Source organism: Quercus lobata, chromosome 4 (assembly GCF_001633185.2).
Source record: "Quercus lobata isolate SW786 chromosome 4, ValleyOak3.0 Primary Assembly, whole genome shotgun sequence".
NCBI lineage: Eukaryota > Viridiplantae > Streptophyta > Magnoliopsida > Fagales > Fagaceae > Quercus > Quercus lobata.
In genome coordinates this window covers 34,886,213-34,903,728 of record NC_044907.1, presented here as the reverse complement: position 1 = coordinate 34,903,728, position 17,516 = coordinate 34,886,213, and the positions used below count along the sequence as shown (strand labels likewise).

Genomic DNA, 17,516 nt, shown 5'->3' with positions numbered 1-17,516 from the left:
CAGCTGCTGAATCTAGATTTCCCGAAGGCTCTACCAACTTCCCTGCGACCAGCTTTTTCTATATCTCATGCAATTCCAACCCATCATCCAATCACAAAGCGCCACGTTACTCCTTTTTTTTCAATTTTCCTAACTCGATACACGTGGCAAGAAAATTCCAGACAGTTCTTTCAAGCGCAGAAAGATCTGGAACAGAGACATTATTAACGGCTGTCTTTAAAAGGCTGATACGGTGATATCTGACACTCATATCAGAGAAAAAGAGTTGGTGTAAACTAAACAGAGAGAGAGAGCTCAAGAATTTGAATCGTGGTTTTCTGGGTTTGTGGATTGATTCGGGTGCCGAAAACTTTGGTATTAAGGATTGTGTGGAACCGTTTGGCTGAAACCAGTTTTCATTTTCTTCGGGGAAATTAATAAATTTGTTAACTGTAAGTCATTGCTTTCACTTCTCCCCTTTGCTTCTCTATTTATTTATTTATTTAGGTAGGCTAGAATGTTTAGGAAATATTTGCTAAATAATGGAACAAACTCATTTAGTTATGTAGTGCTTTTTTGAAATTTGAGTTTGTCAGTTTCGAGTTTAAAGCATTATGTTTGATCAGATTGTGTTTTGAACTAGAGTTTGACAAACTTTTAGAGTTTCAAAAAAAAAAAAAAATGGTCACATAATTAAATAACTTTGAGCCAGTTTTTTTTTTTTTTTTTCCTCTAAATTATTCCTAAAATTATGCTATTTGGCAAAAAATGCTGTTAATGTTAAAATGCTCTTACTGGTTTAGTTGAGGTAATGTAATGTAGTCATGTAGATAAGGAAATTAATGAAATTGAGAGCTGGGTTTGCAATCTTTTTTAGTGTAAATTCTGAATTTCTGTTCTTATTTCCTAACATTAATAAAATAATGTTGCAAACAAAACAATTAGCTTTAACGGGCAAAAATCCCCTTGTACTTGAGTTGGGAGACCTTTTCTTCTTATTTGTTTGTTTATAATTTTTTAAAGGAAAAATGAACTCCGATGACTTCAATCGCTAAAAAACAGTTGTTGTTTAGGACAATTCCAGTTGATACTTGCATATTTCTTATGTTCTGGAATTAGATGTCAACACACAGAAATTTTTATTAATATTTCTTGTGTTCTACAAAAGAATTGATTAATTTGGACTTGGATTTCTCTTGTACATGCATACTCTGAATTTTGTTCTTTATAGCATAGAATTTAGACAGTTACTTTTGTCATAAATTTCCTCCTCAATTGATTGAAATTTTTGTAAACAATGCACCATCATATGACCATTATTGCGTTGATGTGATTTGTGTTTGCTGCTCTAGTGTTTTTGTCTCAGTTGATTTTCCTTTTGAGTCACTTTTTTATTTTTGGTTTCTGGGCTAATTTGATTTCTCCTCGTTTTTTGTTTTAGTCTTGCTTATACTTTTCTGAGCAAGAAACTCCCAACTTTTTCCAAGCATTGCCGGGGTGGTTCAACCTTTACAAAGGTCGGGACAAAAATGATGCCTGTATACAGATATATGGACTCACGACCCCACCAGTTTACTCAGTATCATCAGCCAGGCTTGGAAGCTATGAAGAGTGAACCAATCAACCCCAACATTCCATATGAATGTTGGCCTCATGGTGGCAACTATGGCTACCCAATGCCATGGCATTCATGCTGCAATCATAACAGCTTCCCGGGTTATTATAGTTTTAGACCTCCTTATCCTCATTTTCCACCACCTTCACCTTTGTCTTGTTGTGGGGGTCATCCTACATATCACGAATCCTACCCTATTCATTATGTACCCCCTCCACACTACTCGATGGAGATGCCCAGGTATGAGTATGACAAGAATGTGCCCGCCGGAAACTATCATTGCTGTGGTTGTCCGAATCACGCTCACAGTCAGAAGGATGATAAAATTGTGAAGATTGTGGAGCAGGAGCCGGAGGTTGAAAAGAAAAGAAGTGAAAGAGAATCTATGGTTCCTGTTCAGGCCAAGAATTACCCCTATCCAATTGTGTGGATTCCACCAGAGTCCATGCAAAGAAAAGAGCAAAAAAAGCCTTTTGAAGATGAGATAGAAACTGCAGAGTCTGATAAGGTTCCAGCTCCACCTGCCATGAATAGCCTTGGAACTTTGCTGCATGGTGGAGACGGAAAGAGGACTCAGAATCAGCAAAATGAGGAGGAGAAGAGGACACAATTCCCATTTCCCATTATCTGGATGCCATATGATAAGGAGGAAGCTGGAAATAAGGAAAAAGAGCCACCTTATACTTTGAAGTTCATTCCAGTAAATCCTCCTCAAAGTCATGAACTCACAGATGCACCTACAGCAAATGAAAAGATTTCTGAGAGTCTGGGTGATTCAGAGGTGTCATTGGGGGAGAAAGCTGCTGATCAGAAAAATATTCCGGTGAAGCAAATGGAATTGCACAAGGAGGAAAGTTCAGAGGACACTCAGAGCAGAGGAAGAAGTGATGCCAATACCATGGACAAGCCTCCTTGTAGCAAAAGTAAAAAGCAAACATCATCCCCACCAAAGATGTCCAAGTTACCTCCAGTTTGTTTGAGAGTAGAACCTTTACCAAGGAAGAAAAATGGAAATAGCGGTTCCCGATCTCCTAGTCCTCCTGCTCATTCAAAAGAGGCTTCAAATAATGACACTTCCATGGCAACTGCAGCATCAAGCTTAAAAAAGAAGACTCCTCAAGTTCCAATAACTCAAGATAGCAGCAAGGAGGTGGAGCCAAACAAAAAGATAAAGGTTATAGAGGTGGTGGAAAGGAAAACCAGTGAAGACAAGGATAGGGATTTAAGAGATGGGTCTGAGCCTCAGTTCCCTTTTAATCCTTTGATGGGTTCTCAAGAGAAGTCTGAAGAAGATGGTAAAGAATGTAAGGTTCAAGAATCAAGAAAGGAAGGAGATATGAAAACTGAGGAACAAATTGAAGCAAAGGAAGAGATAGATTCATCTAAATTAGCTGGTGATGAAGGTAAATTCAAGAAAAAGACCCTGTCAGAGGAAGAAGCTGCTGTGCTTATCCAGTCTGCCTATCTTGGGTATGAGGTGAGAAAATGGGAACCACTGAAGAAACTGAGGCAACTAGCTGATGTTCGTCAGCAGGTGGCTGATGTTCAGAATCAGATTCAGATCCTGGAGTCTTCTTCTGATCTTCAAAGAGATGACAAGCAGAAAGTGGTAATTGGAGAAACCATAATGAGGCTTCTGCTAAAATTGGACACAATTCAGGTTTGTGTACTTTAATCCTCTACTATTTTTTGTATTATTTTCCTAATGAGCGGACTTTAGAGGAAAATTTAAACTTGTTATTATTGTAGATATGAAAGACAATTTTTTTTTTTTTAATTAACTTAATGTCATTCTATGTTCTCCTTTATTGCTAGACTATTTGTTTTGCATTGTAGTTTATAATTTGTTTTTTTACCATATATCAGGGCTTGCACCCAATTGTTAGAGATTTAAGAAAATCCTTGGCAAGGGAGCTTGTGAGCCTACAGGATAAGCTAGATTCTCTGATGATTAACAAGTCTGAAGAATCCATTGAGGACGTGTCCACCACCACCACTAAACATATGGAACAGCACACTGTTGAGACCTCTAATAGTTTGTGCCTGCAAGAGGAGGAAGCAGTGGAAGTAGCAGGATTTGGTGAAAGCTCTCCCGAGGGAAGCTGCAATGGTAAGCTTGGAATGGTAGAGGCACACGAAAGCATGCTTCGCCCTGGCCCTGTGTCGAGCCTCCATGTGTCGAGCCTCCAAAGTGAGGAAACTTCGGGGTCTACCTTTACTGACACAAGTGTTGTTGTGCCTAAAGAGGCTGAGCCAGAGCAAATTATGGAACAAAAAGATGAGGTACTTAATTGTGAGCTAAATGTTTGTCAAGAAACATTGAAGGGTGTAGAAAATGAAAATATTGTATATTCTGAGCAATCCAGTGAACTTCCTTTGGTTGAAGAAGAGAAGATCAAATATGAGATGGAATTTACACAAGGAGGAACTGATGAGAACCCTACTGTTTATGAGTCTGACAAGGACAACCAAATTGGAACGGGACAAAGTGAAGTTGAACAAAGTGAAGTAGAATCTAACGTGTCAGTGGATGCTACTTTGCAAACTGAGGTTGATTTGATGGGAACAGATGAAAGGCGTGGGGTGTTAGATGATGGCCCTGCTGCTTCTGAATTTGAGAGGCACGAACAAGTTGAAACTGGTGGAGAGGGGAAATGTGATGTCACAGTTGATTTGATCTCACCAGATGATGAAACTCAAACTGTAAGTCAATTGGAGCAGCAGGCACTGGACATCCATGAAGGGGAGAAGTCTATTGCTGAATCTTTAGATTGGGAAAATGTTGGCCATCAGAAGAATGAGAAACTTCCTGGCGATGCAACACTTGAACTAGCAGTGGAATCACCACCAATACTAAGAGAAAGCAATGAAGTGCCAACTTGGAAGAATAAAGATAATGATGAGCAGCCTCCTGTAGCAATCGGGGAAGAGAAGATAGTGGAGGAAGAGGCAGAACATGAAAGCCAAGATGAAAAAGTGCTGGTTGACCAGGCCATTGGAGTTGAAATTGTGGAAGATAATGATGAGCAGCCTCTTGTAGCAATCGGGGAGGAGAAGAAAGAGGCAGAAGAGGCAGAAAATGAAAGCCAGAATAAGAAAGTGCTGACTGACCAGGCTATTGGGTCTGAAATTGAAAGTGAGGAGGTTCCACTGCACGTAGAGAAAGTTGAAGGGGAAGGAGAGCCATTACCTCTATCACCAACTGCCAGCCAGGTTTCTGTTGATGAGTGCAACATAGGTGTGGAAAGTGATGAAAAGCTTATCGAAGAGAACAAGAAATTGAGGGAGATGATGGAGAAGTTGATTGCAGCAGGAAAAGAGCAGTTGACTGTTATATCCAACTTGACTGTAAGAGTAAGAGACTTGGAGAAAGAGTTGGCTAGGAAGAAGAAACTGAGGAGAAAACCAGCCTTATCTAGATCTTCTCGTGTCAAAGCAGCTAATAAAGCCCTTAAGGAGAGGGCTATTGGTGTTGCAGTGTAGTGTGTCTCTGGTTCTCAAAAGCACTATGTCCAGTTGATGCTAAGGTTGTGTTGGGTTGAATTGCTTTGTATTGTGTCTTGAACTTATAATATTATTGTATATTTACTAATGGAGTTTAATAATTCCGCTCATAATTTGTTGGCTTTATGACACATGATTGATTCAGATTGTCATCTTAAACATATCATGATTTTGTATATTTGCTAATAGATATAAATCAGATCGCCGTTTTCTATGCTAATGGAAGCTATTTATATTTTGCATGCGCATATTTGTGAACCATATGCTTGCACAATCTCTGCATTGATAAATCTGAATGCCCCATTACAAATTAATCTTTATCTTGTTCAATATGGCTGCACAGAAGCTAGATCATTTTTTAGCATAGTTCAGCTAATGCCTTTGAAATCATATCCAGTTCTAATTATTAGTGTAGTTCTTTTATTGCAACCAGAGCTGAAAGAAGAACAGGTAAAGTTACTGACGCATCAACCTTATGTCTACCATAGAAAGCCAACTCCTGCAGCTTGGCAATCTTTTTGATAATAGTGAAAGCCACTGAAAACAATAAAAGTCAATGGAGAGGAACATCGCACCACAGCCATTTTCCTTATATCTGAGAGGCAAAGAAACTAGATGAAAGGCCTGATGCTACTTGCTTCGAATAGTGAAGCCTACTTATTGGGAGAGAAGCACGGAAAGTCTGACTGGAAGCTGGAACTGTTTATAAAGAGGTCTTCTCTTTTACTAGATGAAATGAAACCCGTAGTCTGTTATCATGTACCTGAGTTAATTACAGCCATCCATTAAGCATTAGCTTTGGAGGCCTCGAGATCCTTTTTGTTTCTCTCTTGGCTGCAAGTTGATCTAGAGGCTGTTCTGTGATTATTGTACCGTATATTTTGGTGTCATTTATATACTTTTTTTTGGTAGCAAAAAAATAATTCAGAGTGCCACTTCATCTATAACTAGTTTTTTTAGGCAGGCTCTTGTAAATCACTATTAGAAATATTTATATTAAACAATAATATGACTATATCACTTTGTTGGGTACGTTTTGTGACAAGGGTTAAAAATGTAAAAATGGTCCAAATCTTCCATTGGGTTATTTAGAAATGATTATTTATGGAGAGTCAAACTAGAAATTCCACATAACGATGAACAAAGTGAATGTTGCTTTAACAAGAGAAATCAAAATTATAATAGCAAAAATGTAGAAAATGCACTTAGAATATTAGGTCTAAAATTTTGACTCACAAATAGTAATAAGAGGAAATACTTTGACTCACAAACAGTAATAAGAGGAAATTAAGAAACGTCATGAGGGAGAGAGAGTAGGTTCCTTTATACCAGTAGTTCCACCCCCAAGTTTCAGAATATTGAGAATCGTTGCTATCTAGGCTTATACTCCAAGTGGCTAGTTTGTTTTGAATTTGATTTAGGCTTTTCTATTGAGCTTAAGGTGCTCTTAGTTATTAGTTTTTGGTCAATATAAGAATCTTTGGACTCCAAGATGTTAATCAAAGAGATTATGGTCATATTTGCTTTAATTGGGTAAAAGGGTTGACATGTTTTTTTTATACATAATTTGGGAGATGAAGTGGCCTAAATTCTTGGGCTAATGTTTCCAAGTAATGGCAAATCCTTGGAGGTTGCATTTGGTTGGTGTAGCAAACAAGGCTAGCCACTTAGGGTCAGCTATTTGTTTAAGGCCAAAAAAGGGTAGGTCAGAAAACTTGGGCCATAGACAGCCAAAGCATAACAACTCTTTTGGGGTGAAAATTCCAGGTAAAATACCTCCTCCATTAGCTTGAGGTATTAGCAATGTCCCTTGCCCACTTAGTAGCACATACTGATTAGATTCATGAAAAAGATACAAAAAAAACCAAGTCATACTCTCTAAAACCACATTCTCTTATTTTTCCTGATATGTCACATGGGTTTGGACCATACTTAAAAGAATAAAAAAAAATTATAACATATGAAATTGGGTCCACAAAGTGGTCAGGCTTGTAGAAAATGTGTGCTGAAAATGACCATAAAAAAACTTCCACCTTTAAATCAAAGTTAATTTTTTCTATATAATTTAGAATAAGGACCAACAATAATTCACAGATAGTAGTCTAAAAGGCATGCTCAAGATATATAAGGTTTGTTGCAGAAAAGTAACGAAACATCATTTCAAATTAAAAGCATATTGTAAGTTCTAGTTAGTTCAATTGGTAAAGTCTCAAATGGTTGAATAAGAGATTCGTGGTTCAATCCTCACTTACACCAAAAACTGATTGATGTCTTGATTTGATGATAAAATACTATCATCAGGAGTAAATGCCATAGGTTGAAACTCTCTTAAAAAAAAAATTAAAAGCATAAAATATTTGATAGACATTATAATGAGTAGAACCGACTATTAATGTGGCTCCTTGCATAAGTAACAAACCCAAGCAATACCCATGAGTAATTAGGTCAACAATGGACATCCAAATTGATAATACACTAGTTCTTGCCTTAATTTATTAATTTATAAATATTATAACTTTATAAGTAGACATGTTATAAAAAGGTATTTTTCATTTATTATTATTATTGTGGGGCCCAATAATTTGTGGCACTGGCCCACTTCACATTAGGGCCCAAGGCCTGAGCCGAGGAGAGCATAGCTAAGGACATGAAAGTCCAAATTACCTTAAGACACAGCCGAGGAGGATTCCGTCCTCGGCATCCCGTAATATCCTAAAGGAAAAGACGAACTCAGTACAGGAGTAGGGCAAGTGAAATGCTGCCAATACGGCAATAAAGAACTCTGCGTCTGACAAGTCCATGCTCTTCACCATACTCTTTAGCTTTTACAACTACCCCCAACCACTATAGGTATGGGCCGATGGGACAAGTCTCAAGCCCAAAAAGTGGAGCTTACAGGTGGACACTGGAAAGAGGGTAAATGCTAGTATAAAAGGGGAAGAGAACCAAGGGAGGGGGCCTGGACCAAAAAGATCCCAAAGAAGGAGAATAATAAGATCACCTAGCTCCTTGGATAAGATCGAAAGACCGGAACCATTCAGGTTGCACCGGAAGAAGGCCTTGCTAGACATGCCCGGTTCATCCCCGTGTAAATTGCCATATAAACCACAACCAACCGTAGTCCGATGGTCAAGGCCTAATCTTTCAAGCCCACGTTCTACAAATTTTATTGTTTGGGCCCTTAACGTGCGAACCCAATATCTTTCTGGGGTTACCACAAATTGTGTCCTTACAATTATTATTTTATGTTATTCTCTTTTAATTTGGGAATTATTTAGTAAGTTAGTTCCCTCTCCCCCCCCCCCCCCTTTTGAAAGCATAAGTTTTAAATATTAGAATAAGAAAACCACCTAAGCAATTTTCAATTAACCACCTAGTTCAAAATTTATGTATTTGATCTATATGGATTTTAATTTGTTTGATATTCTGTTCATCCATGTTATTACGAGAGCAAGCTGTAAATAAATAATTTTATTTTATTAAATTTTAGGAGTTACTTTAATTTGTTAAAGCTTTAAATAGTAATTTAATTATATAGAATAAGCTAATTCCATGTGGCGCAATTTGATTGGTGCATCTAGCATAAATGGTTGGCTTATATGTTACTTAATAGACACATCAGCACAACACTAATGGAGGGGCTAACTATCCAAACAGTTCATAACTTTAGGTGTAAAATCTAAATTCTGAAATTTTAGGGTGTAAAATCCAAACTCTTCCAAAATTTAAGTGCGTACTTTGCAATTTAACATTCTATTTATTTTCTTTGTCAAATAAAAAAGAATTTTTTTTATAAAAATAAAATAAAATAGAATAATAACTTTAAAAAGGAAAAGAAGATTGATAGAATACGAAGAAATTAACATAATTGGTAAATTTTTTTGTTGACAAATAAAAAGTATGGGGCTTGATTCCTACCTACAAAAAAAAATTAATTGGTATCTTGGCCTGATGATAAAGAGTAATTATTAGGAGTAGACACTATAGGTTGAAACTATATAAAAAAAAAAAAAAATCTCAAAAAAAAAAAAAAACCCATTAATCAATAAGAATATAATAGCTGAATAAAAGCATTCGCATTAACTCATAAAAAGATTTTTATTTATTTTAATATAGGAACCAACTTTTTCTATTTCACTTACTTACTTTTCAAAACATCCTACATCCTATTTCACACATATTTCATTAAAATATCATTTTTTTTAATTATTTCTCTTTTTTCATACACAACAACTACCATTTACCATCTTCTTTCATTAGGAATGGCAACGGGTTGAGTTTCTTTATCCCTGAACTTGCACCACCACTCGTGACCTAAATCCGCCCTATCAACTAAATGGTTTTTTTTACCCCCATACCAGCCCCTACGGGCCCCACCCGCCATGCCCCTTCAAGGCCCAATTTGAAGTCCCTGAATCGTGGCCCAATTTATAAATTTAAAAAAAAAAAAATCAATATCAGTGTATCACACAAATCTACAAAATAATTTAATTTCGGATTTCTCATTTTCCCTTTCAAAATCACAAACCCAAACACATAAATTCTAAATATTTTTCAAGATGAAATAATAAATTAAAAATGTAAAAAACACTAAAACACTATATAATATCACATCACTCACATTTGACAATAAAATTAATCCTAAACCATCCCCTGCATAACCCCAAAAAATACATAAAAATCCTTCCTTTTTCCTTTTATACCAATACAAAATAGCAATTGATCTGCCCTTTACAACCCGAAAGCTACCACTATTTCAGCCCCTCCAAAACTCCAAAAACAAAACCACAACACACCTAGAAAACCCAACAAAAATCCCTCATTTTTCCAATCAAGGTGAGGTGAGGGAGTGGTTTCTGTGGTGAGGAAGAGGAGTGAGTAGCGTGGTGAGGGAGGCAGGGAGGAAGGAGCGGCATCCGCGGCGAGGTGGAGGAGTGAGCGGCACAATGAGGGAGGTAGAAAGGATGGACTGGTGAGCTGGAGGAGGGATCGACGACAGCGAGGTGAGGGAGGTAGGGAGGAAGGCGGCGGCAACATGTGAGAGTGAAAGTGAAGGAGAGGGAAGGCGACTGAGACTTGAGAGTGAGTGAAGAGAATGAAGGATTAAGGTTAGAGAAATGAGAAAGTTAGTATTTATAGTTAGGGTTTTCAAAATTTTTTAATATAATATATGTATACTGGTCGAGTTCGGTGCGGGTATACATAATATCTGCACTCGACCCGAACTTGCTACGGGTTGGGTTTATAAAACCCAAACCTACCCCATTTGCTTTGCGGGTTGGGCAATTTTTGCCATTCCTATATTTCATCCTCGAGATTTGTAAAGAAAAAATAAACAACTTAATGAAAAATGAATAGTGTTAGTGTAAATTTATATAGATATAATTGCAAACTTGTAAATTTACACAATTATATACGGACTGTTGTGGGTCATTTTTAGGCAAAAATGTGTAAATTCTACACATTTTTCTATTATAAATGGACCAAAGAGAAAACTCTAATTGGGTTTACATTGAATCAAAAATCTTGGGTTTGATGTGTGACCATTGGTCATGTGTACTCTAAGCATGCAGGAATTAGTTCAACTGAATCATGCTCTGATTGGTTTGGATAGAGGTAAAGAAAAATAATTGCAATTCATTGACACATGACGTAATAAACCTTTTGGATTAATAGCAAAGGAGAATGATACCCACCTTTATAGAAAATAAATAGAGTTTTTTTTTTTAGGGTAAATTTCGAAAACCTACTCTGAGGTTTATGAAAATACTAACTAGGTCCAAAACATTTAAAACCCACCAATTTGGTCCTCAAAAGACAACTTTGTCCCTAATAGTCAAATACTATTACTTTCATTTTCTCTTCTTCCTCTCTCTTTTCTTTCTTGTTCCTTTCCCCTTATTCTCCCTTTTTCTCTGAGTTCTCTCTCTCAAAAACTCTCTCTAACCTCAGGCTAATTGTTAAGCAAATCTTGTCAGAAATTAATTTTATTTGAGTGGTTATAATCCCTAACAGCCAAACACTGTTACTTTCATAATACCCTTTAAAAATAATCCCAAAGTACCAGAAAAAAAAAATACCAAAATCTCTGAATCCATAAAAATTAGTATCAAAATCTCTACCAAAAAAAAAAAAAAAAAAAAACTCTACAAAAAAAGCACAAAAAAATATATCTTTCAAAACCAATAGAAGCCCAAAAAAACCAGCAAAAATCCAAGCCAAATAACACATGAATGCCTTTGTAAATTCCTAATGAAATCTCCTAAAAATCCCAACAAAAACCCAAAAAAACCAACAAAAATCCCAGCCAAACAACACAAAACCAGCACAATCCCAACTATCTTCATAATAGAAACCTGAAAAAACACATCATATCACAAGATCAGCCATGTTGCGATCCATGACGTTGTCGCGAGAGTCTGTTGAAGGCGAGATCTAGATTGAAGCACCACCACCTCTACTGCGTAGGTTCTGATTTGAGAGAGAGAGAGAGAGAGGGACAAAAGCTCATTGACGTCATTGATTGCGGTGGAAATTAGGAAGATCCTTTTAAGGACCAAATTGGTAGATTTTAGAATATTTTGGACCTACTTGGTATTATCACAAAGCTCAAGGAAGGTTTGTGAAATTTAATCTTTCTTTTTCTTTCTTTTTATTTATTTATTTTTTATTTTATTTTTTATAAATTATAAAAAATGTCTTATTTGCAAAACCTAATAGGATATAGGAGTTAAATCATATACTATATAATAAAAGTTAGAACCCGTGGTTGTGCTAAAACTATTTTCACTCATAATTAATTATATATTTTTTGTTAGGATATATCTCCTCAAATTAAGCAATAATATTTAAAAACTATTTAATTTAGGTAAAATTCATTCCTTATTCCATATTAAGAAATTAACACAAAGCTCAAAAATAATTTTAAAATATAAAAATATATAGATAAACATTAATAAAGTCTAAACTCTAAAGGCAATTCTTTTGTTATTAAAATTATTTACTTATTTTATCATTTATCATCACTATTTATTTAGTAGTTTAGTTTTAAATATTTTTAAAAAATAATTTAGCTTATATATGAATCTTTATTAAGCCATGCATAGTACGAGAATAATGCTAGTAAACGATATATTAAAGGCGGTGAGATCTTATTTTTGCAAAATCAATTTTTTTTTTTTAGGGTGGAAAAGAATACTAACAATCCTTGTTGAGAATAGCAGAAGAGTAAATATTTATTTGTTGTGTGTAGCCAAATAATAATGGGTTTTTGCAAAATAGAAATAGACAACTCAACAAACAATTATGCTGAGAGAACAAAGATTTAAGTGGTTCGGCTTTTGGCCTATATACATAGGCGGGGTTGAGGAGAAAGTTTCACTAACATAAGGAAAAAATTACAAAGGTGCTACTAAAACATTCTCACAAAAGCCCAAGCCTCAAATACACCAAAAAAACTCTCAATCACCAAAAGTACATGACTAGAGAAACTTGAAAATCTCACAAAGTCACGCCTTAGTACTCTGTACAAAATAACAAAGAATAGAGAAAGCCCTATTCTAATAACCAAAGTTGCGGCTGCCTTTGATCACCAATATATCAATTGCCGCATAATATATATATATATATATATATATATATATATATATATATATATATATTCTGTTGCTTGTGTATTAGGGTTGTCGCAAGATACCACAATTTTGGCTAATTAAAGTTGAGCCGTGGTGTACCATAACAGATTCCAAGTTGGACTTGGATTTCTTAAGTCAGCATATTAAACCAACGAGGACTAGGTTTACAGGTCCTTCCAAGAGACGAACTATTCAAACCACCACATCAACAATCCTAATCCTGCTCCTTTTCGGAGAAGCATAAAACCGATAGCACAACTCTATAAAAACAAAACAAAACAAAACCTTTTTCTTTTTTCTTTTTTTATATCAACAAAACATAGACCTACATATACGATTCCTTAAATTCTGTAATTCATGAAATTTTTTTTTCAAGGTTGTGACAGGATGGTTCAGCCATCTCCCTCTGTGAGTGAAAAATTTAGAATTTTGGAGGTTAATCTTCAATCTGCTTATCTGAAGGCTGAAAAGATCACAAAGACTTATGTGGATGCATATATTTGCCCACAAGCGAAGATCCAAACCAAGGTTAATTCCACTAGAGGCTCAAACCCCATATGGGACGAGAAGTTTGTTTTTTCAATCTCTGATAACTCTTCTATGCTATGCGAGATTTACCAGGCACGTAGATGGCGTAAAGACTCGTTCATAGGGAAGGCTGAGTGTGACCTACACTCACTATTTGAAAGCATTAAGATTAAGGAAGAAGAGTGCAAGTATGATACTGGTGATGAAGATCCTTGTTATGATACTGCTGATGAAGATCTTAGGTATGATACTGCTGATGAAGATCCTTGGTCTTATAACACGGATGATGGTACGAGAGAGAGTAATGATCACAGTAATTCCGATGGGATTGATGAAGAAAAGGAATCTGCAGAACAGAAGGTATCAACTTCTCTTATGGTGTTCAAGGGTTCGAAGAATGTGGGAATCTTGAATGTGGAATTGGCTTTGAAGGGATACATATCATGTGTTGGAAACTCTAAGTGCCCAAATATGGCCATGGCGTATGATGATTTCATGGCATATCAAAGCGGGAACGTGAACACCAAAAAGAAACATCAATCTTGGCTGTGCTTCATTCCTTAGTAGAACATAATCATGTGGAGGGTTGGACAAAATTTACAATTAGACTTTCGTTTTTTATTAATTTTGGTATTTAATCTGTAATTTTCAGAATTTTAGGTTTATGATTATTATTTCCTTTTGTTTTTAGGTGCTTTTAATGTTTTTTAGGTCAAGTTATGGTTAGGTATTAATTATAATTTATTTTAGAATATATTTTAGGTGCTTTTGTTTTATGTTTTGTTTTTTGTTTTCTAAAAAGAGTTATATTTTGCTTCTTGATGCTTCCGCACATCAAACTTTATTTTCTTTTTTTCACCTCCCAATTATTTATGTCTAGCAAATAACCAACATCTTTTTTTTTTTTTTTTTTTCTTTGCCTTTGTTTTTGTGAACTTTCTATGTATCTGTGATTCAGTATTCCAACATAAATCTTAAGATTTATGATTTAGTAATTGTAACTATCTAATAAAATATTATGTCAATTTTCTTTTATTTTGTATGTACTACGTTCATGCATGCCAAAACCAAGGCAAAAGCCATTGATTATTGTTATATGTTGATCTAGGACAAGATATGAGGTTTAATTTTTATTGTATGTTAACTTTTAAATTTTTATGTAATTTTAAATATTTTAAGATTTAGGATTTTATTTTCTTGATTTTACGTGTTTTTAAGGGTTTTCTAGTCAAATTAGAGTTCGTTTATGATAGTGTATCAAGTACGATCTCTTTTAGATTATTTTTATTTGAAGATTAAGTTCTTTGGATCCTTTAAATAGGCAATCAAAATGTAAAGCAATATATATACTGGACACAAGCTTTACCTTTTGTGATTTAACTCAAGGGTTTGTTTATTTTAAATAGGCATTGTTTAACAACAAATCAAATATAATATTTAAAAAAAAAAATTTTTTAATCTCTTTGCTCTTTTTTGTGTCGTGATCACTAAAATTTTAAAAAAATATTAAAAAAAAACCCAGAATTTCTTGCAACATTGATCCCAAATTATCCAAAGAAATACAAAATCAACAAATCAATTTAGTTACATATTAAGGGCAAGTTTGGAATTGGATAGATATTAAGTTTGGATGTAATTGATTAAGAAAATAAATCTTCAACGTAGAGATCTAAATACATTGACAAAGCTTGGGACCAATACTCTAATGTATATTAGAATCAACATGCATGATGCAAGTATATAACCAATTTTGGACATATGTATCCAATTGGGTCTAGTGCACTAGAGCCAAACCATGTTTGAATGTCACAAAAATATGATTTTGCTAGCTATATAATCATACAATCACATAAGTTATAACTTGGCTTAGCGTTTGTATTTTGGTAAGGCAGTGCCTTGGGCTAAATTTAAAGAAAAAAAAAAGAACTAGCCGATTCTTATTTGAGCCATTGTTGCCATTTTCATCAAGAAATTTTTGTAGTTTTTGATTTAATATACCTTTTTGATAAATTCAATTGATGTACTTAAGAATGTATAGGTGACATTGGCTTGAAATCAAAGAAAATTAGTAAATCTGCCACTTAGCCAAAAAATAGAAGATATAAAAATAGAAAAAAAAAAAAATCTGAAATCTTTCTAAGATTCAAAAGATGAAAAAAGTTAAAGAATGCCCTAAGGATATTGGTTTAGGAATTTTTTTATTTTTTTTTTATTTTTATAGTTTTTATATTTCCCATTGAAGTGGTATAAAATTTTTCCTAATATGGTTTATTAAAAATGTCTTAAAGACACTCATTAATAGAACCCTTAAAAGACAATTACCCAAAAACAGAGAATGAAGTAACTAACTCATTCAAAAGTGTAAGTTGTATATATATTTTGTTTTACTTGAAAACATAACCAAAAAAAAAAAAAGAAAAAAAAAAAAAGGCAAATAATATTGGTACAAACCAATAAATAGACCAAAATTATTCAATTATAAAGTACTATATTAAGAGTTTTGTATCTTAATAGTGTATATAAATATATATATATATATATATATAGAGAGAGAGAGAGAGAGAGAGAGAGTTACAAGTTAAGACAAGGATCTCAAATGTGAATAGCTAACGTTTATTAAGTGGGTCCTTTTTTTTGACAGGTACTTTATCTAGCTTTTCTTCTGACCAGTTGATATTAGTAATGTAAGTTCCCTTAGCCGAATGATTCAAAATTCGGCCAAGCCGATCAATACGGTCCGTATCATTGGCTTTTGCCTAATTGCCACCAATGTTTGTTACTTCAAAGAAAGCCTCTAAAGTCTAAAGTCTAAAGATACATTAATATATTCCACACTTCAACTCTGTTCCCTATAGTCTATACTATATAAATGAGTTCCATTCCCAGAGATACTCTGCATAAGCAATAAGAACAAAACACAGAGAGCAAAGAGCTAGCTGCAAGTGCTGCCACTTCATTTCTCCTTAGAAGAATGGACATGAACAACTACGCTGATCTTCGCCCTGACAGGTACATAGCTATCTCTTTTTCTTTAGTTTTTTGTTCTGAGTTTTTCATGAATTCTACTAATAGCTCAAGTCCATTTTTGTTCTAAGTTCTTTCCAGACAAAGTTTAAACAAGAACGTTTTGGTGTTTTACTTACATATGCATTGCTTATGTGCCTTAATCATTTACTTATTTTGGTGCTTTAATAAATAACAACTGCTTATCAGCTTATGTGACTTCAATTAATGTTCCATTTATCTTGCATATTCCAGTACAGTTTGGTGGGGGAAGTTTTTTTAAACTCTAAATGTATAGCCAAGAAGATTGTGGCACAAAATCTAGAATCCATCTTTAATTTTTGTTTGTGTGTCTGTAGGACATTAAGACTTGTTCAATGCATTGAATTCAGTTTACCCAAAAAATGATCAGTCTTTTTTCGGTTTGGACATGGAAACTTTTGGTTAAGGTGCCAATAAAGATTATGGACATTATTTTGTTCAAAAAAAAAAAAAAAATGATGATGCTGGCTCTCATCCAAACTTTAGGCTTCCAAGAAGTTGAGGATAAGAACTGAAGTAATGAAAGTTTTTGATCTTGTAAAAGGTTTTTGTTTTCTGGGAAATTGTTGAAATTTGGGATTGATCAAATCATGGATGATTCTTTGAGGGTCAACCCCATCAAAAGTTTGTAACTTTGTTGATTCTTTGAGCTTCTGATTTTTTTTTTTTTTTTTTTTGAGGCAATTGAGTTTCTGAATTGACATTTGCAATGGATTTTTCTTCTTCTATATTGTCAATCCAAGCATCCAACAGATCTTAGATTTCATGATCCCTGACCATTAACTTACCTAATAATAAATGTTAAATTTTTTAGATGAAAATTAAATTCAATTAAAAATTAATGCATGAATTAAATGTAACTCATGATTGAAGGTAACATTACTCCAATTAGTTTGCAATATGTGATTCAATTCGCCACTTTTGGTACGATTATAAGATAGCAGCATTTTTAAGCATAAGACAAATATTTGGTTAGTCCATTCCTAGTCCAACTTTGTAGAAAATTGAGACTATAAGTATCTCATTGTCTTAATACATGCCAAAAAAATGCAAATACACTGTGAGAGAGTTTGATTTAATTCCATTTTAAACTATATGGTGTATGTACTCTGAAGCAATTTATATTCTATTTTTAGGAATGAGCAAGAACTCCGTTCATACACCAAATGGCTTGCTGTTTTTGGCTTTGTGTTTGGAACTCTGCTTACCAT

At 34.5% G+C, this 17,516-nt stretch overlaps 1 protein-coding gene across 1 annotated transcript; it reads left to right on the top strand.

The window, feature by feature from the left end:
• Window positions 1–239: 239 nt before the first annotated feature.
• On the top strand, window positions 240–5,242 carry LOC115984301 (BAG family molecular chaperone regulator 6). Its single transcript, XM_031107273.1, has 3 exons — window positions 240–431; window positions 1,421–3,254; window positions 3,461–5,242. Exons 2-3 carry the CDS (start codon window positions 1,509–1,511, stop codon window positions 5,075–5,077), a joined length of 3,363 nt encoding a protein of 1,120 aa, XP_030963133.1. The 5' UTR covers window positions 240–431; window positions 1,421–1,508; the 3' UTR covers window positions 5,078–5,242.
• The last annotated feature ends 12,274 nt before the right edge of the window (window positions 5,243–17,516 follow it).